This window comes from Moschus berezovskii, chromosome 22 (genome assembly GCF_049115385.1).
Source record: "Moschus berezovskii isolate FMDL1 chromosome 22, NW_MosBer_1.0, whole genome shotgun sequence".
NCBI classification, from domain to species: Eukaryota; Metazoa; Chordata; class Mammalia; order Artiodactyla; family Moschidae; genus Moschus; species Moschus berezovskii.
In genome coordinates, this window is record NC_142481.1 from 14,920,344 (window position 1) to 14,940,485 (window position 20,142).

The window sequence follows — 20,142 nt, forward strand, 5'->3', positions numbered from 1 at the left end:
TGCGACTCTCTACCCTTTCCCACTCATTCCGCGCGCCCTTTACCAACATGGCTGCGGACGGGAGGCACTCTGGGATTCGTAGTCCGGCTCTCGCGTGTCTCCTCTTACCTCAGAGGGGCACGCTCCGGACGTTTTTTTATGGCTCCTGGGAGTTGTAGTTCTTTGCCCTATCTCGGCCCCCTCCTGTTTCCGGTGCCGTCACGGGATAGAGCAGTCGGTGACAGTCCCGAGGGCCCCCGCCCCGCGCCCATGGCCGATCCGGATCGTGAGTCGGGGGCCCTGGTGGGAGGGTCGGGCCGCGCCGGGGCCTGGCTGAGGGCTACAGGCCCTGGGGCCCGAGGGCGGGAGTGGTGGGGCAGGAGATGGGGGCTGCATGGAGGGGAATGAGGTTCAGGGAGCCGTTGTGATACATATTGCTAGATTGGTGGGTTTCTGGGTCGCGAGGTTTTAAGGGTCCGTTTGCCACGTCCCCTAAGTTACTAATGATAGCGTGTGTCTCGCATCTTAGTTGCTAAGGACCCTTGTTACTAGGAACTTAGAATACCGCTGTCCGGGTTGCTAAGGGTACCTGGTTGTTAGTGGGAACTGTAGGGTGCTAGGGGACCCCTGGTGTCCCCTCCTATCTCTTCCTCCCTCTTCTAAACCTGCCATCTCGCCCTTCCGTTCCGCCCCCACCACCTCTTCTTGCAAACCTGCCTCCAGGCCCAGTATCCCTTATCTTCTTTCTCTATCTTTCTACATTTTCTTCTGCTTGTAAACCTAACCCTCCCAGCCCACACTCACACACTACTGTGTCCTTCCTAATTCCTCCTGAGTCTTCCTTCGTAACCTTATATGCTTTACTTTCTTTTCGCTTTCCTAAGCCTCCTTGTCCCAGGGTCTTTGTCCCTCAGCAACCACCTCTTCTCCCAGCACTCTCCACTCTAATAAGATCTGCTTTTCTTCATTTCACTCCCTCTGTCTACTCCCTTTTTATACCCCCACCCCGTATAACTAGGTTGGAGGGTCTTGTTGCCCCTCTCTGCACCCCCACTTGGAAGCCCTTCATTCTCCCTTAACCACTCCCTTCACCGTAACCACGTCTGCTCCCCCTCCTCCCCCAGCCTCTGACCCTGAGGAGACCCAGGCAGGGAAGGTGCAGGAGGCTCAGGTGAGATGGGGACAAGGGTGGAGGGAAGGAGAGAGATGGACTTCCCACACCCCACACCGGGGGGAGGTGGCAGAGGGGAGTCAGATACCCCAGGGCCCTCAGCTCACTGCCCCAGCTCCTCACCCTGCCTCCCCTTGTGGTTCAGCTCCTGGGGGAATGGTGGATTCTGGGGCCTGTCAGAGAAGGGTGTGCGGCCTCAAGCCTAGGCCTGCCCTTGCGAACTTTTCTTTCTCCTTGCACAGCCCTGCCACCCACCTTCCCTCCTGAACTTCGTTCCCAGTGGGCATGGAAGAGATTTGGTTCCTGAATTCACAGATCTCACAGACATGTGACTTGACAATGACTCTCTTGGTGATCTTGAAAGTAGCGCAGGGCACTTTGGGAGTGCAGAGTAAACCGTGTGAGATCACAGAGATTCCAGCCGGTCCCTTCCGGGGAGGAATCCACAGGCTGATCTCAGACTCAGACTGAGATTCAGCACGTGGCGGTCAGCGTAGAGTAACTTAGCGTTTTCTTAGGCAAGGTGAGAAGTGGTGTCCCAGGCAGAGGGTATACTGGGGGGCATCAAAGAGTGTCATGTGTTCAGGATTCAGGTGGCTGATTACCCTGATGGTTAGCATTTACCGAGTATTTAAGCCAACTGGGTATTCTGCTTCGTGTTTGATGGGCATCCTAGCATCCCAGGGGCAGCGGTGGAGGGGAGGGGTGCGGGTCTACTGTGGTCATTTTATAGCCAAGGCATTGGAAACAGTTCTTAAACAACTTGTCCTCTGTCCATTGGCTAAAAGAGCAGGGACAGGTTTGCAATCCTCGGTGCCTTAACACCTTGCCTTCCAGACGCTTCACTGGAAGCAGGGGTCACAAAGATTCCACCATCACCTTCAGCTCCCCCCCGAGATCAAGTTGCTCCCACATACTGGGCAGGGCCCTCTCCTCCTCCCACAGAGCTTCACTGTCTACAGCCTGAAAGCGTGCCAGCCCACCCACAGACACGAGGTCGCAGTTCACATGTAGGGCAGAGCAGAAGCTGTGACGAGAGCGCCCCACAGATGCACGGCTGAGCCACACCAAGGGGACAAGAGCTCCCTGTCAGGCCAGGCTTCTCCCTCGCCTGGCTCCCAAAGCCTGGCCACTGTCAGAGAAAAAGGTTTCGTGTGGAAAAGGGACCCTCAGTCCCAAAGAGAGAGATCCGAGGGTGTAAATTGCAGCATTGTGCGATACAGCCAAACTGGAAACAGCCCAAACGACTGTCAGTTGATGGGTTAAATGAACTATGAACCGTACAATGCAACACTCTGTAGCTGGCGGGTCTGTGATATATTGTTTGGTGAAAAATGCGAGGCGCAGCATTGTACTGTGGGGTGACCCATTTCTGGGGAAATAATGAGTTTTCAGTTCAGTTCAGTCGCTCAGTCGTGTCCGACTCTTTGCGACCCCATGGACTGCAGCATGCCAGGCTTCCCTGTCCATCACCAACTCAGAGAAAAAAATCTGGATAATTACCATTGTACTGTTAATAGTGGCTATCTTGAAGGGGAGGATGGGGTAGGGGAGGCGGGGCTGTGGGTGAGGGACTCAGGAGGCAAACACCTTCAAGTTATACATTGTCTAATGGTCAGAGTTTTGTAAAGCTTATAGATACAATCTTAAAGCAAGGAAACCTGGCTTTCCTGGTGGCTCAGATGTAAAGAATCTGCCTGCAGTATGGAAGACCTGGGTTGGGAAGATCCCCTGGAGAAGGGCATGGCAACCCACTCCAATATTCTTGCCTGGAGAATCCTATGGACAGAGGAGCCTGGCTGGCTACAGTCCATGGGGTTGCAAAGAGTCGGACACGACTGAGCGACTTAACACATTTTTATCCAGTGGTGACTGAAAAATCCCAGCCTTCTTGGAGCAGGCACCATGGTAAATGCCATAGATGTTTGTGATCAGATGATTAAACTGGGGAAGCCAAAGAGAAAGGCCTTTGATGTGGAGGGCAAAGGGTGGACCCCGAAAGGTCAACACACAGAGAGCAGGAGAGTAGATCAGAGAAGGAGACTGAGCCTGGGAGCCAGGGCGGAGGCCAGGGCAGGGCCCCTGGAGGGACAGGCTGGCCCACATGGAGCCCCATGGAGGGGACATGCTATGGCAGGAGGGCAGGCAAGGGAGGCAGGAGACATCTGGCAAACACGGGGACAGAAGCCCCACTGAGTTAGGGCGCCAGAGGGAAGAGCAGGTGTGGAAGAGATACTGAGGCCAGTTTGGGACACCGTGAGAGTGAGAGGTCTGGGGTCACACTTAGGGGGAGGCATCCGGGGGCTGCGGAAACCCTGGGTCTGGAGACAGAAAGGTGGCATCATCAGAAACTAGGCTGCGTGAATGGGGGAGCTGGCCCAGGGAAGGCAGACAGAGACAGGAGGGAGGGCCCAGGGCAGAGTCCCAGACCCGCAATTTGGGCGCCTGGCCAAGGAGAGGAGTTGATAAAGGAGAGTGGGAGTGGGGGGCTTTAAGCCAGAGGGCTGACGGCCGCAGGGTGAGGACCGAGGCGTTTCTACCAGCATTATTGACGTAGGTGAGGCGGGCTGCGGGGCTGCTGGCAGGGCAGGGAACTGGAGGGGATCTAAGGCGAGGACTTGGACAATGGCAGGTGATGAGAGCAGTAACCAGCACTTCCTGAGCACTCACCACCACCGCCCCCTACCAGGGCTGTCCTGAGAGCCTCACATACTGCACTCACTTCTCACAGCCCTCCAGGTGGCCTTCCTCAGTCCTCCGAGCTCCACTTATGAGAGGAGGAGCTCGGAAAACGCAGTCACCCACAGGAGGCTGCGCTCCTCTCGAGTTGCGGAGTTGGGTTTCCAACACAGGCAGCCTGTCCCAGAGCCCACACGCGCCCCCAGTGCGGTCCCCGCTGCCCCTCACTCCCTCGGGCCCACCCCCCAGCCACAGCCTTTCCCCGGAATCCTGGTGTCACCCCCTCTTCCCCTCCCTAACCCCACTTCTGGGGCCTCGTCACCCCACCTCCAGCCCTTCCAGGACTCAGATTCAGACACTGAGGCAGGAGCCGCTGGCGGAGCAGCAGAGAGTGAGTATCTGCCTTGGGAGCACATTTCTGGGGGGTGCTGGGGGGCGGGTTAAGGCAGGGATCCGGGTGTCCACCTCTACCGGGGGTGATATGCAAAGTGTGTAAGAACAGGTGCAGCGTTTCAGGATCCCTGGCCGGGCCAGGCATCCAACCTTTAGTCGTGGGAAGATAGGAGACCCCAGGGCTGGGCAGGGGCACTCGGGGCCTCTGTGTCCCCTTGAACAAACACCCACCCAACCGCTGACTCTCTTCTCTTTGGCCAGTGGACTTCCTGCGGAATTTCTTCTCCCAGACTCTGGGCCTGGGCACCCAGAAGGAGCGACTCCTGGACGAACTAACCCTGGAAGGAGTGAGCCGCTACATGCAGAGCGAGCGCTGTGAGTTCCCCGCCCTGGGCCCCTTTCTGCGTGACTTACCCCCCTCACCTTCTCATGACTTCTCAGCCCCAAACCATTCACAACTCACGTCTGCAAGTCGCAAGAAACCCAACTCAAACTATCTGGTGCCAAAAAAGGGAGTGTGTTGATCCTGTAACTGTTGATCCTGAAGTGCGGCTGGATTCGGCAATTTCTATGCTGAGCCCTTTCTCGGCTCTTCTCTGTATCGGGAGCTCCTAGCAGCTGTAAAACAAGTTCCATCAGCCTAGCGGCTCCCACTGAAAAACAGCATATTTCTCCCAGTGGTTCAAGCACAAGAGCAGAGATTAACTCCGATTGGCCCAGCTTGGATCACAATCCTACCCTCCGAACCAGTCACCATGTCTCTATTGGTCAGGCTTGTTTATTAGAGTGAAAATGCTAATAATAGTAATTACCTTATAAGGTTATGTAATAAACTTTTCCCCCAGGTATCCCCATGGCTTCCTGCCTTCTCTTTGGGACCACAAGGCTCCTCTGGGCCATGGGATTCTCTGGGCAAGAATACTGGAGTGGGTTGCCATGCCCTTCTCCAGGGGATCTTCCCAAGCCAGGGATCAAACCCTCGTCTCCTGCATTGCAGGCAGACTCTTTACTGTCTGAGCCACCAGGGAAGCCCCAGGATTATGAAGAGGGATTACATAAATTCATAGATGTAAATGCCTGAAACAGAGCAAGCGTTGCCTAAGTGTTCCCCATGACGATTCTCGCAGGAGGCTTGTTCCGAGTGTGGTGTAGAGATCTTTTTACCAGGTCACTGGGTAATTTATATTTCTTGCCTCGAGTTGAGGTCACCAGAGTCTGAGAAACCGAGCCCTAAGCAGTCCTTGACTAGAACAATCGACCCTTTGAGGGTCCTGAACAGCCTTTTGTTGAGGACGTCTCCTCCAGTTTCCCTGTCCTCCAGCTGCTGCCATCTCTCCTCAGGCAGCCAGGCCAGACACCCTGAGCCCCCCCTCTCCTGGAGCGGCAGCCTTCAGCCATCTCCTGCTTTGTTGTCGTTTAGTCAAATCGTGTCTGACTCTTTTGCGATGCCACGGACTGTAGCCCTCCAGGTTCCTCTGTCCATAGGATTTCCCAGTCAAGAATATTGGAGTCTGTTGCCTTTTCCTTCTCCAGGGGATCTTCCTGACCCAGGGATCGAACCCGCATCTCCCACGTTGGCAGACGGATTCTTTACCACAGAGCCACTCGGGTCGCCCCATCTTCTGGCTTGGGTGGGCCCCAAAGAGAATACAGGCAGTGGCTACAAAGCTTTCATTCCATTCGTCCTCCTGCACCTGGGTTTTAGAATAATTGATGGTGCCTGTGAGGGGATAATAATAAATAATAACAATGAATTGGGCTCTCACCTTTTGCCAGGCACTGGACTACGCACTTGACAGGCATCCCCTCATAGGAGCTTCACAGGAGACCTGTGAAGAGTCAGCTGGGCAGAGGAGGAAACTGAGCCACAGAGAGGCTGTAACCTGGTGCGGGGGCTTTACACAGCTGGCAAGAGGCAGAGTCAGGGCTCCCGAATCTAGAGTGCACACTCTCTCCCTTCCACTGGGTTCACTAGCTCTGCCAGGCCAGGTCCAATGGCATCCTGACACCCCAGAGGCCCTCACACTCGTGTGTGTCCATCAACCAACTGATGGATGCCAAGGGTGCTGCGTGGCAGGGCTGCCAGCCAGCCACCAGAGAGGCAGTCAGGCTATTTCTGCACAGCCCTGTGTGCTTGCGAAATGATTCCACCTCTCCCCTCCCACATCTTCCCATCTTTTCCAAAAGCTGGTGACATTGGGGGAACAAAGTGCTTATAGGAATACGAATCACGGGTCTGAAGAAGTTGAGTGAGTACTAGTGCCTTGACGAATCATTAGTGCTAGTCATTGAGCTCAGCTTCACAGGAGCGAATTCCTTCTCTCAACAGCCCCCACAAGGCCAGTACAGTGATTGTGCCCATTTTACAGAGCAGGAAGCTAAAACCCAGCATGCTGATCTGAACTGAGACCCACCCCCGCCCCACCCTCTCCACAACCCTGCTGATGCACAGGAAAGCCAGGATTGGAAGCCCTTATCCACTCTGCTGCTCACTGGCTGTGACCTGAGAATGGCCCAGCTTGGATCCTCACTTGAAAATCATTGACTCCTAGTGGCTAACATGCATTTGATTATGGAGGGAAGGAATAGGATGGAGGAATGTGTACCATATGCTGGAAATAGATGGCTGTGCAGTATTGTGTCCAGAAGATAAAGAGGTGGCCAGAGATTTTTTTTCACAATAACCTGCAGCACTTCCAGGAGAACACACCCTCCCGACCTTCTCCCTAAGATCTACCTCTCGCTAAGATCTCCTGTGTTTGTCTAGATCTAGCTAGGAGGAGGAATTTCTCTCCAAGTGGCCTTTTCATGAATCTTACTACACTGGTATAATCTTAACCTATGGATTCTTTGACCCCATGCTTGCTCTTCTATCAGTCAACTGTATGACCCCGTCCGCTGTCTAAGCCTGTTTCCTCATCTGTAAAATGAGAATGTTAACACCACCCATCTTGAGATGGCTGGGAGAGCCATTCAGGGATCTGAAGTGCTCGCTGCAGGGCCTGGCACAGAGTAAATGGCTTCAGGGACTGTGATAGGTGAAATTACTTAAAGGTAAGAATGGGAAGGGGAAACATTGCTCTTTTTTTAAAAAACTCTACTTTCTTAATCATTACATTCAGTCTATGATATATGTCTGATTATTAGACAGCAGTGCCACTGATAAGTTTTTTAAGTTGTCGAAAATCGATTGTAAACATTGGCTCAGTACTTAATTTATGGCAAAGACAACTCTCTTAAGATAAATGGTTCATATTTTGGAGCAACGTTTGATGTTCAAAACAACAATAAACAAATGTAAGTTGAAAAAGAGAAAAACACACGCTGCCTAAACTCTCCTCCTCCAGGTCGCAGGGTCATCTGTTTGGTGGGAGCTGGAATCTCTACTTGTAAGTACTCCCCTCCCCCAAAAGCCACTCCCTGGTTGGGGTGCCCCTGTGAGGGCCTGGGGAGGAGCTGTGTTGGGGGTGTGAAAGAAAAGGGGCCAGAGTCCCTTATTGATTACCTCTTCTTCCCCAGCTGCGGGCATCCCTGACTTTCGCTCCCCAAACACGGGCCTCTACGCCAACCTGGAGAAATACCGTCTTCCCTACCCGGAGGCCATCTTTGAAATCAGTTACTTCAAGGTGCGTGTCACACAGGGAGGAAGGTCTGTAGTGCTGGGGGGTGGACGGGACTTCCTGGCTCCTGCTCACATCTCACCAGAGGCATGTGGGTGCCCACCTGCCCTCCGGCTCTCTCTCCCACAGAAACATCCAGAGCCCTTCTTTGCTCTCGCCAAGGAACTCTATCCTGGGCAGTTCAAGGTGAGCTCTTTTTTGTGGAAGTGGGGACAGGAAAAACTGGGGGCCAGCAGGCATAGGAAGGACCCCGTCAGGGCCCTTCAGACAAATATCCTACAACTATTAAATACATGGGTCCTGGTGGCCTAATCTTTAGGATTCTGGCTTTTCATTGCCATGGCCCAGGTTCAATCCCTGGTCATGAAACTGAGATCCTACAAGCCTTAAAGCATAGTAAAAAACAAAACAAAACAGTGTGGGCTTTGGGCCCAGACTACCTGAGTCCAAGTCCTGTTCTCTCATTTCCTGCTCTTGTGTCCTTGGACCTCAGTTTTCCCATCTGTAAAATGGAGCAGATAATAGTCCATGTAAAGAAATGCTGTGAGGCTTAAATGAGCTAATGATACATATAAGAGCCTAGACTGTGGAGCCAGGCTGCTTCTGTGCTAACCCCAACTCCACAGTTTGTGTGACTTTAACCAGACAGTCACCCTCCCTGAGCCTCAGTTCCCCCACCTGTGAAATGGGGATAATGAAGGTCTGTGCCTCATGGTGTGAAGATTCCATGAGGAGAAACAGGTCTGGAACAGTTCCTGGCACAGGTCGGTGAGCATTCAGCATTGCCGCGCTTGCTTCCCTCCAGCCCACCATCTGCCACTACTTCATCCGCCTGCTGAAGGAAAAAGGACTGCTCCTGCGCTGCTACACACAGGTAGGCAGGACCTCGGGCATCCTGGGAGGAAGAGGGCGGGCAGAAGGGCTCAAGAGCTCAGGCCGCAGCCTCTCTGTTTTGTGTGACTTGCAGTGAATCACGTCCCTCCTCGCATTCTTAGTTTCCCTTTCTATGAAGCAGAGGCCAGGGACTTCCCTGGCAATCCAGTGGTTACAACTCCATGCTGCTTCCAGTGCAGGGGCCACAGGTTTGATCCCTGTTCAGGGAACAAGGATTCCACATGCCACACAGGATGGGTGAGAAAGCAGAGGCCAGAACCACTTCACCCTCTCAGGCCCGTGGCAACATGACAGTGACCTCCCTCAGCGCCACCCCATGAGTACTGAAGGGACCCCTTCTCTGAGCAGACACCTCTGGCAACATAGTTGTTTGGGTTTTCCATCAGATGATCTGAAGTGACTTGGCCTAGCATGATCACTGAAGCGTAAAAGTGTTAAGTCGCTCAGTCGTGTCTGACTCTTTGTGACCCCACGGACTGTAGCCCACCAGGCTTCTCTGTCCATGGGATTTCTCACTGAGTGGGTTGCCATTTCCTTCTCCAGGGGATCTTCCCCATCCAGGGATTGAACCCAGGTCTCCCACATTGCAGGCGGATTCTTTACCATCTGAGCCATCAGGGAAGCCCAACATGGTCGCTGCACCCTGACAATTTTCCAGTTGGTGGCTATAGAGTCTCAAGAAAGGGGCACCTTCTTATAATTTGCCCAAAGGCCTTGTGTGGGCCATGGGGCCACGGCTTAGGTATGTCAGGCACTTAGCTGAGGGCCTCACCCAGAGGTCCTCAGGTTAAGACAGCTCACATTCTTGGCTTCCTAGTTGGTGAGACTTTTGGGGTCTTGCACCCCCAATAGTGAAAAGTGTGCCTCTACTTTTGTTTTATAAACATGTGTTGAACCACATGATCTTCTAGAGCAGTGATACCATGCCTGCTCTCATTCATATCTCAGAACCCAAATTTATAAAATAGAGAACCCATGGATAGAAATAGGTGTCCTATTATTTTCCTTCTGGCCTGGCGATCTGGAGCCTGCAGCCTCAGAACCTGCCACCAGGGGGAGGATGAAGTCTTTTTTCAGGTCCAGAATTCTCAGAAGCGGGCAGGTGCTCCCACCTAGGGCTGGTAGAGGGGGAGCCCCAGCTCAGGATAAACTTGACCTTTCTTCTCAGAGAGTCGGTTTTATCCATGGAATGCACTCAGACATGATACAAACAGCTCACCTGAAGCCAAGCACCCTCTGTGTGTGATTTCATGAAATCTTCACCACGGCCCTGCTGTCAATCCTGTTCGTCAGCTTCTGTCCTGGTGTTTACTGAGTGCCAACCAGTGCCAGGCCCTGCGGGCAGGAGACAGAGGGAGCAGACATCCCTGCCCTCCTGGACCTGACACTCTAGGGTGGGGAGGGATAGTTGATGAGAAGGATGAGTCGAACATCTAGTCTGTCTAATGCTGAGACGTCTGGAGCACTGAGCTGAGCAGAAAAGGGGAATCAGAAGTTCTGTGTGTGAGTGGGGAGAAAGGTGCTGTTGTGAACAAGAAGTCAGGGAAGGCCTTATGGAAAAAAGGGACATTTAAACAAAGACCTGTAGGGGGGGAGGGAGGGAGCCATGGGATCATCTCAGGGAGAGAGGCAAAGGGAACAGCCAGTGCAAGGGCCCTGAGGTGAGGCTGCACATAGCATATTCAAATAGCTGGATCTGAGGGAGCGAGGAGGCCAGTAGTAGGAAAGGACAGAGGAGATGAGGTCAGGAGGTGACGGGTGGACCATGTGGGCGTTTGGGGGCCACCCGGAGGGCTTTGTCCATTCCCTGGTGGGAGATGGAACCACAGGAGGGCTCTGGGCAGGGCCGAGACATGACTGCCCAAGGTGTTCACAGGGTCCCTCTAGCTGCATGTGGAGGGCAGACTGTGGGAGGGAGCAGTGGGGGTAGGGGGTGGGTACAGAGACTGGGGGTGGGGGGAGCTGCCGTGATGGTCCAAGCAGGAGAGGACGGAGGCTGGGCCAGGGAGGGGGCTGTCCAAGGGGAGAAGTGGGTGACTTGTGAACCCGTTTTGAAGGTGGAGCCAACAGGACTTGCTGTTGGATTGAATGTGAAACGGTTCCTGAGAGAAGGAGAGGAGTCAGGGATGGTCGTACATCTCTCAGTCTGAGCACCTGCTGTCTTTTACTGAGATGGTGGGATGTGCAGGCATTGGGGGCAGAGCAGGAGTTTGGTTGAAGGCACGTCGTGGATAAGATGCCCGTTAGACAGCCACATGGAGCTGTAGGCAGACAGTCAACCAGACACTAAGACGTCTGGGCTCGAGCTGGAGAACAGGAGAGACCAGGACATCACAGGGGTCCCAGCATGAGAAACCCAGGCCCAGGACCACGAGGTTCATCCCAGATGCTCAGAGGGCTGACTCCATATGAGGCACCCCCCCTCCCCTGTCCCAAACCACGAAAGTACACCAGCTGCAGGATATTTTTACTTGAAAACCAACATGAAAAAAAAAAAAGAAAGTCAACATGAATATGTTTTGGGGTCAGTGTGAAATGTGGTGACATTTCCCCTTACTTGTAATACTTCACACACAGATTTAAGTCTACATATATATTCATGGGGCATTACATTACACACAGGTGGAAACATTTTTCCACTCTCATGTTTCGTGAAACCATTCTTTTTTTCAACTCCTCCTCACCCTCTTCTTCAACCTCAGCCACTTTTTGAGTCATTGACCCAGTTTTATGCAACACACTGTCTTCAGGTCTTCCTGAATTGTGACGATGTAGCACTTTTGAAGCAATGCTATTTTTAATCTCAAGACACAAGTATCCATTCAAACAGAAGAACAGTTGTCTCCGTCAGTCAAGTCACTGTGATCTCCACTCTCTTAAATCTCTATCTATGGCATTCACATTATACATTGGATTTATACTCAGCTTTCTTTCCCTTAAGCCCTTATCTAGAAGACCCTTCCTTATACTCAGCCACGTAGCAGCTTCATGGTTTTTATTAATTAAAAAAAAAAATTTTCCCATTTATAGGGGAGAAGTCTTTTTTTTTTTTTTGGCTGTGCTAGGTCTTCGCTGCTGCACAGGTTTTTCTCGAGTTGCAGCAAGCAGGGGCTGCTGTCTAGTTGCACTGCCCAGGCTTCTCGTTGCAGTGACTTTTGTTGTGGAGCACAGACTTTAGGGGCTTTGTGTGGGCTTCAGTAGTTGCTCAGTTGTCCCTCGGCATGTGGGATCTTCCCGGACCAGAGATCAAACTCACATCTCCTGCATCGGCACACGAATTTTTTTAACACTGAGCCACTGGCGAAGCCCAATTCATGCTTTTTAAAAGCATGTCAGTCAGAGACATCAGGTCTTGAAACCGAAAGTGAGCTATGGTTTGACAATCAAAAGAGATTGCAGATGAAAACTCAGACTTCAGGCTCTTCTTGCAGATCTGGAAGAGCTGGCTGCACCCCTGGCGGTTTCTGGGGGTGGTAGAGGGGGGAGCAGTTGACTAGAGCTGAGTGGCCTACCTCCTCACCACACCCTGCTCCCTGCCTGGCACCGAGGCCACACATCAGCTGCTCTGTGTCTCCATGTGGTCACTGCTGCTTGTGCTTTACCCTGAGCCTCTTGGGCCATATCGCCCAGCCCCAGCTTCCCTCCCCGGGGGCCACTGCTGTTGCCTGCTTTTTGGGTTTCCTTTGAAAATAGCCCACACTCAGGCAAGCAAACACACAAATTCATATGTTGATTTTTTTCCACATCTTGTACACAGGGCCTTCTAACATCTTGAAGCGATTCCTTCATACCAGTACATATGGGTCAGCCACATCATTTTTTTTTTTAAAGATAGATTTTTTTTTTTTTCCCCCCAAGATGTATTTGTTTGTTTTCTGGCTGTGCTGAGTCTTTGTTGCTCCGTGCAGGCTTTCTCTAGTTGCCGTGAGCAGGGGCTACTCTTAATTGGTTGCGCTCTGGTTGAAGAGTGCATTCTAGCTGCAGTCTGCATTAGGGTGCCAAGGCTTCTCAATGTGCTGGCTTCAGTAGTTGTGCTTGGGCTCTAGAGCACAGGCGCAGTAGTTGTGACACGTGGGCTTAGTTGCCCCAAAGCATGTGGAATCTTCCCAGCCCAGGGATCGAACTCATGTCCCCTGCATTGTCAGCAGATGCTTAACCACTAGAACACTCAGGAAGTCTGGGCACATTCTTTTTTCTTTTTGGCTGTGCTCACAGTTGGCAAGATCTTAGTTCCCCAAACGGGGATTGAACCCAGGCCATGGCAGTGAAAGGACCAAGTCCTAACCACTGGACTACCAGGGAACTCCCCAGCCACATTCGTTTTTGTTTATTTGTGAGTACCCCATCAAAAGTGGCATCAAGGGACTCCCCTGGTGGTCCAGTGGCTGACTCCAAGCCCCCAATGCAGGGACCCCAGGTTCTATCCCTGGTCAGGGAACAAAATCCTGCATGCCACAACCAAAGATCCTGTATGCAGCAACGAAGATCAAAGATCCCTCATGCCACAGCCTGGTGCAACCAAATAAATAATTTCTTTTAAGTGGCATCAAAAGGTAACACAGAGGCACGTAGATAGTCCTTTGACATGCCATTTAGTTATTTGCATGAGTAGTAGTCAGTAGTGTGAGTTGCTCAGTCATGTCCAACTCTCTGCGACTCCATGCACGGACTGTAGCCCACCGGGCTCCTCTGTCCACGGGATTCTCCAGGCAAGAATACTGGAGTGGGTTGCCATTCCTTTCTCCAGGGGAATCTTCCCCACCCAGCCATCGAACCCAGGTCTCCCGCCTTCTTTACCATCCGAGTACCAGGGAAGCCCAGTTATTTGCATCCACACTGCTTACTCGCTGTGAGGAAGCTGGTAAACTAAGTCGAGGAACAAAGGCAAAACTAGCATTTCGAGTAGGCTGGGGCAAGGGAAAGCCACAGAAAGTCTGGAAACAGAGACTCTTGTCCGCATGTTTTGGGGATAAACTGATGGCTGACTGGAAGAAGAGAGGGCAGTTGGAAATGGAATGGTGGTTTGCAGAGTCTCTGGGAAACCTTCCTGGGTCAGCTGTGGACTGCCTGTGCCTGGCCATCTCTGTAACAGCCGCTAGGTCCTCCAGAAGCACCTGCCTCAGTGGCATTCCTCGTTGGCAAACAAAAACTGCTCCAAAATGGCTGGAGAAAGCACAAATGTGAAACAAACAAATATCCGTGTGTGTTGACTAAGGAAAGTAATTCTGTCTGAAAAGAATACAAATTAATATACTATCTATGCAGCAGATCACAGTAAGAAACCTGACTGTTAAATAGGAAAACTGTAATTAAAACTCAAAAAAACTTCCTGATTCATTGATTTGTGTTAACGTCTGGCCAAGCCTGCCACAGACAGCTGTGCAGGATGGGTACTGCACAAGGATGCCAAATCTGAGAGAGCTGTGTTTACAGTAGAGACACTGAAGATTGGTACAATTATTTCACCAAATTTCTGGCCAGTGCCACTAGAGTGTCTGGTTCTTACAGAACAAATTTTCCGCAAAAGGGAAGGAAAATGACCTGATTTTGCAGGAAAACACCAGGGCTGGTTGGTGGCAGTGGCCTGGGTTCATAGGCATTTGAGTTTGGGCCCCTGCCTTGAAGCGTCCATGACTTACTTTGCAAAGGCACCATCAGGGGGAACCAAAGAGTTTTAGACACACCCCTGCCCCTTGCCTCTCCCCTCCTCTCTCCTCACCCTATCCCACTTGCCTCTTTCAGCTGCAGTCCCCTGCTCTGTCTTCTGACCCCTGGGAGCGTCAGGGTCCACTCCTGACCCTCTCCCCTCCGTGTCTCCCTCCAGAACATAGACACCCTGGAGCGAGTGGCTGGGCTGGAGCCCGAAGACCTGGTGGAGGCCCATGGCACCTTCTACACGTCCCACTGTGTCAGCTCAGGCTGCCGGCAGGAGTACTCACTAAGCTGGATGAAAGGTGAGGGACTGGAGGTTACCCCCAAGGGCAGGCTTCCTGTCCCCTGTCTGCCCCTCAGAGCCAGGGAAAGGGTCTCCATACACAGACACCAGCTCTGTCCTACACAGTTCTGCAGCTCTTCCTTTCTCTTTCTCCTTTTTTTAAATTAATTTGTTTATTTATTTGGCTGTGCCAGGTTTCAATCGGGGCATGCAGGATCTTTGATCTTTATTATAGCATGTAGGGTCTTTAGTGGGGGCATGTGGGATCTAGTTCCCTGACCAGGGATCGAACCCAGGCCTCCTGCATTGGGAATGTGGAGTCTCAGCCACTGGACTGCAAGGGAAGTCCTTGCGGCTCTTTTTAGCAGGTAATGGCAGCCCCTAAAGATGTGAGTTGGCAGTGGGGGTTCTCTGCTCCCAACCCCACCTCGTAGCCAGGGTATAATGGATGCAGGCTCCAGACACGGCGACATGTGTTAGCATACTGGCTGCCACGTGGTGATCCAGCCTGTTGCGTGAGGTCATGAAACCCTAGCCCTTTGTCCTTTGGGTGCTCTGACCCCTTCTTACATGAGGGCCTCATCCATTGCATTCTGAGAAGAGCAGAAGTATCTAAGAGGGACATGTTCTATATGTATTTTCACTGTCCAACATAGCAGCCATCTGCTCCATGGGGCAATTGAGCTCTTATAATGTGGCTAAAATGACCAAGGAACCAAGTCTCTAACTTTCTTCAGCTTGTATTAATTAAAATGTAAAAGCCACATGTGACTCTAACCACCATATTGGACAGCACTGCCCGGGAGACACAGGGTTCAACCAGCCCTTTAGCCGGATTCAGGTGAGCGGAGTCCATGACATGTGAAGCTGGGCACAGCCCTGGTATGAAGGCTGGGTGGGGGCTGTCTCTAAGGGAAGAGGCTCCAGGGCTTGCTAAAATCATTGTCCCTGTTCACGTGAGGGCAGAGTGTCCAAACAGAGAAGAAGAAGGAAAAACCCAGTCAATCCACATTTCTAGAATGCCAGTGAGAGTTGATTTCTGATATCCATTGTGCTAATTAAGAAGCCACTTATTTCATCCTTCTTTATGCAGACCCATTTCTGACCTTCTTTATGCTGATTTCACAAAGCCTCTGGTGTCCATGTGGGACAGGGACAGCTGCAGTGCTGATAGTAGGGCTTTTGGAGTGTAGCCCTCCTGACAAAATGCCAGCTGACCGCCCCTGGGGCAAGGGTTCCTGAATAGCCCAAGTGCAAGCAGCTGGGGGTCATGTACAATTAACATTACCCCATTATGTGTCCCTTGCAGCAGTAACACAAGCATCACCCACAAAATATCATGAGCTGTCAATGCAGAAATATTTTAAAAGTAAATGGCAGACCTTAACGCAGTGCTTTATATAAATATTTGTTGAAGGAATGAGTGAATATTTGAATGAACAAGCTAGGATTCTGTGGGTTGCAAGTGACCGAGGCCTTTACAGCTTTGATCAGTAAGCATTGAGGAGGAGGATTGTCGTAGCATGATGTGTGTGTTGGGGGGAGGGGGTCTGTCACCAAGCCTGGGAGTGGGAAGCTCCTGGACCTAAGGTTTTGTCCCCATCCCAGAATTATCTGCATAATTCTTCCCTCTCTGCCACTGACCTAGCACCCACCAGGTCTCTCTGACCTGACCTGTGATGGAAGTAGGGCTGCCCTCAAGGACCCATGGGAAGGGCTTCCCCGGTGGCTCAGTGGTAAAGAATCCACCTGCCAGTGCAGGAGACATAGGTTTGATCTCTGATCAGGGAAGATCCCACATGCTGTGGAGCAACTCAGCCTATGTGTGCATCACAGCTATTGAGCCTGTGCTCTAGAGTCCGCCGCCCCAACTACTGAAGCCCATGTGCTCTAGAACCCATGCTCCAAAACAAGAAAAGCCACCTCAGTGAGAAGCTCATGCTCCACAACTAGAGAGTAGCCCCCACTCTCCAAAACTAGAGAAAAGCCTGCATAGCAATGAAGACCCAGCACAGCCAAAAATAAATAAATTTTTAAAAAAAGACCCGTGGGAAGAATTTCACTCCCAAGTCTAGATTCCCCAAGTTGGGGGTTGGTGGAACCCAGTTGCCCCTTCTGGGGACAAGTGTCTGCTTATTTGTCTGTTCTTTCATGTAATAGCTGTGGACTGGTGCTGGGAGGAGGCCCTTCCTTCCTGGGCGGGGCAGACGCCCCGGGAGGCTCCCCCATGATTGAGATGTGTTTGTATTGACAATGAAGGGGGTGGCGTGGGCAGGCTGCAGCCCCAGCCCAGAGCCTCTTACCTCCTCCTCCTCCCCTTCCCCACGCCCAGAGAAGATCTTCTCCGAGGTGACTCCCAAGTGTGAGAAATGTCAGAGCGTGGTGAAGCCTGGTGAGCCTTGGGGCCTGGGACCAACCGAGGTAGATCCGGGCTGGGACCCCACGCACCCTCTAACCCCTTCCCAAGAAGGCCACGCTCCCTATCCATCTACCCCACCCTGGTCACCCTCTCTCCCTGACTAGGGGAGGGGATGCCATAGCCCCCTGGCCTATTCCCCACTGCCCCGTCCACACTCCCGCCCCAGCCCTGGGGTCCACCTTCTGCTCCTACCCGTTCTCTCTCCCCCTCCGTGTCTCTGTCCCCTGCTTTTTCACCATCTCTTTCTGTCCCCATATCTTTCTGTCCATCTGTCTCCCCCTCAGATATCGTGTTCTTTGGCGAGAACCTCCCAGCGCGTTTCTTCTCCTGCATGCAGTCAGTAAGTGTCCCGGCCGTCCCGTCTCGGCCCATGCGGGGGCAGCCTAGGTCCTGCCCTGTGGCAGGTGGCTTCCTCAAGTAGCTGTGAGTGGGCTTGAAGTGGGGTCGGGGGCCGGCAGCTGACCTCACTGGCCGCTCCTGCTTCGTAGGACTTCCTGAAGGTGGACCTCCTTATCATCATGGGCACCTCCCTGCAGGTGCAGCCCTTTGCGTCCCTCATCGGCAAGTAGGTTGGGGGCTGGGGCTGTGGGGGGCTGCTGGGGGGCCAGGGGAGCCGTGACAGGCCCTCACCGCTCAGCTCACCATCCCCCAGGGCGCCCCTGTCCACCCCGCGCCTGCTCATCAACAAGGAGAAGACTGGCCAGGTGAGTCCTCTTCATCCTACCCTGCCACCCCCACACACGAGCCCCACATCACCTCCCCCAGACCCCCCGGGAACCAGGGACAGGTCTCTGGGGAAGCCCAATACTCTGGGCCCCTTGACTCAAACCTGGGGATCTTGGAATCCTCAGGGGTCAGGTTCCAGGCCACCCTGACTCCAGGGTTCCACAGGTCTCTGGGTCAGTCACCCTTTTTTATCTTATTTTTTGTCTGTAGTAGGCCTTTGTTGCTGTACTTGGGCTGTCTCTAGTTGTGGCTAGCAGGGCTACTCTAACTCCAGTGCATGGCGGACTTCTCATAGCAGTGGCTTCTCTTGTTGCAGAGCACAGCCTCTAGGGTACGGGCTGAGTAGCTGGGGTACACAGGCTTAGTCGCCCCGCAGCATGTGGGATCTTCCCAGACCAGGAATGGAACCCATGTCCCCTACACTGGCAGGTGGATTCTTAACCACTGGACCGCCAGGGAAGTCCCATTCACCCTTTTGAGGGGATGACAGAACCCCAGCTCCAAGCAACTTCAGCCAAAACAGGAACCTTGAGCTTCCTGTGACTGAAGAGTCGGGGCTCGCTGGTCCCCGGGCCGGCAGCAGCGCCATCAGGAGTCACTGTGCGTCTCTCAGCTCTCTTTTCAAACTGAGGTGACCTCTGTCCCAGGCAGGGGCTCCCTCTGGGGACAGCTGTTTCCTCCAGCAGACAAAAAACATACTGTGTGGCAGACACTGTGCTCAGCATTTTCTCTGTATTAACCCACGGACAGTATCATCCTAGGAGTGGGTGTGGTGATCACCCCCACTCTACAGAGAAGGAAACTGAGGTTCAGAGAGGCCAGGCCACTTGAGTGAAGTCACAGAGCTAGGGTGCAAACCCAGGCCCCCTGGCTCCGGAGTCTGTGCTCTTAGCTCCCCCTCCCCCACAGACTGACCCTTTCCTCGGGATGATGATGACCCTCGGAGGAGGCATGGACTTTGACTCCAAGAAGGCCTACAGGTGAGGCCCGGGCCTGCAGCGGGGTGAGGTGGAGCCTGGGAGGGACGGGGCCCTGGTGGGAGGGAAGGCATGGAGGCAAAGGACAGGCTGAGCCACCGGTGCTGGGACAAGCCTGGGAACTTTGACTCTTCCCTCACCCTCAGGGACGTGGCCTGGCTGGGCGACTGCGACCAGGGCTGCCTGGCCCTTGCCGACCTCCTCGGATGGAAGGTGAGGAGCTATCACCCCAGCTCACCCCAAGCCCAGTCCCTGGATCCCCCTCCCACAGGTCCTCTGACCCAATGATGCACAATGACCTCTGACCTCTATGAACTTTGGCCCCTGCAGAAGGAGCTGGAGGACCTTGTTCGGAAGGAGCATGCCAGCATAGATGCCCAGTCGGGGTCGGGGGCCCCCAACCCCACTACTTCAGCTTCCCCCAGGAATTCTCCACCACCTTCCACCAAGGAGGAGCCCAGGACCACTGAGGGAGAGAAACCCCAGTGACCACTGCGTCTCTGCAGGACACCCAGCCTTGGGACAGCTGAGCCCCAACCAGCCCTGGCCCTCCTCTGACTTACAGCTCTCTTCTGGGGAGCTCAGAACATTTCCTCAATGTATTAACGATTCCCTCCCAAGACTGGTGTCCCAGCACCCCTGACCTCAGCAAATCTCTAACATTCTTGGGAGCGGAGGTTTGGGCAGCCTGTCTCTAACAGCCCACAGCCTCTAACCACCCCTACAGCCAAGGATCAGCCCCCCTAATCTCTAACTGCTCAGGGGCACCTCCAAACTGCTAACTGTCCCAGGACAAGAGCCCCAGGGCCCACATGCTCTCTACTGCTCCCAAGGGTCCGTGGCCAAGTAGATGAAACCTAACCTACTGTGGGTGGGGGGCTATGCCCTCCACGCACCCAGTGGGGAGATCCGAGCCTCAAGGCCTCCCAGGCCTCTGCCTCCAACTCTGAAAGTGGGTGCTAGGCCCCCTCTCTTGGGTCCCACTTCCCATGCAGGGGTGGGCAGATGGTGTTGCTTATTAGAGACGAATTAAAAACAAAAAACAACTAACGATTGGCTGTCTGGCCTCGCTGTTCTTTTCTGGGGCCCAGAGGGAAGCTGCCGGAGGAAGGGGGTTAGATCTCCGGCCGCTAAGGAAACCATCATGAGAAACAGAATGAAGAGTGCTGAAAGGTGCCGAGGGCGGACTCCTGGGGCTGTGGGAGCCTCGTGTCGTGCCTGTTACCCCTGGACTCCCAGACACCTGCCAGAGTCCCTTCCTCCAAAGCTGGGCCACCTAAGGCCTGAGCCCCCCAAAAGAGGGAGGAGGGTCCATTTCAGATCCCCCCCAGCCCCGCCTCTTCCCCTGC

At 53.3% G+C, this 20,142-nt stretch overlaps 1 protein-coding gene across 2 annotated transcripts; it reads left to right on the plus strand.

Annotated features, from left to right (window-relative positions):
- The first annotated feature begins 123 nt into the window (after nt 1-123).
- On the plus strand, nt 124-19,851 carry SIRT2 (sirtuin 2). 2 transcript variants are annotated; one of them, XM_055412217.2, is made up of 16 exons: nt 124-265; nt 1,104-1,150; nt 4,163-4,220; nt 4,484-4,597; nt 7,570-7,611; nt 7,742-7,848; nt 7,972-8,028; nt 8,648-8,716; nt 14,561-14,690; nt 17,004-17,063; nt 17,375-17,430; nt 17,579-17,655; nt 17,743-17,794; nt 18,726-18,796; nt 18,940-19,006; nt 19,124-19,851. In XM_055412217.2, the coding sequence occupies exons 1-16, from the start codon at nt 139-141 to the stop codon at nt 19,280-19,282; spliced, it is 1,293 nt and encodes a 430-aa protein (XP_055268192.1). In that variant the 5' UTR covers nt 124-138; the 3' UTR covers nt 19,283-19,851. The 2 variants fall into 2 exon arrangements, with proteins under 2 accessions (XP_055268192.1, XP_055268193.1); XM_055412218.2 differs by lacking the exons at nt 124-265; nt 1,104-1,150 and adding an exon at nt 1,523-1,673.
- Nucleotides 19,852-20,142: the final 291 nt, after the last annotated feature.

Excerpts from the sequence above, each read along its gene's own strand:
- SIRT2 (XM_055412217.2), top strand. The coding sequence starts at position 139 with ATGGCTCCTGGGAGTTGTAGTTCTTTGCCCTATCTCGGCCCCCTCCTG. Across the intron at positions 8,029-8,647 it reads TCTATCCTGGGCAGTTCAAG|CCCACCATCTGCCACTACTT; the intron begins GTGAGCTCTTTT and ends GCTTCCCTCCAG. Across the intron at positions 8,717-14,560 it reads TCCTGCGCTGCTACACACAG|AACATAGACACCCTGGAGCG; the intron begins GTAGGCAGGACC and ends GTCTCCCTCCAG.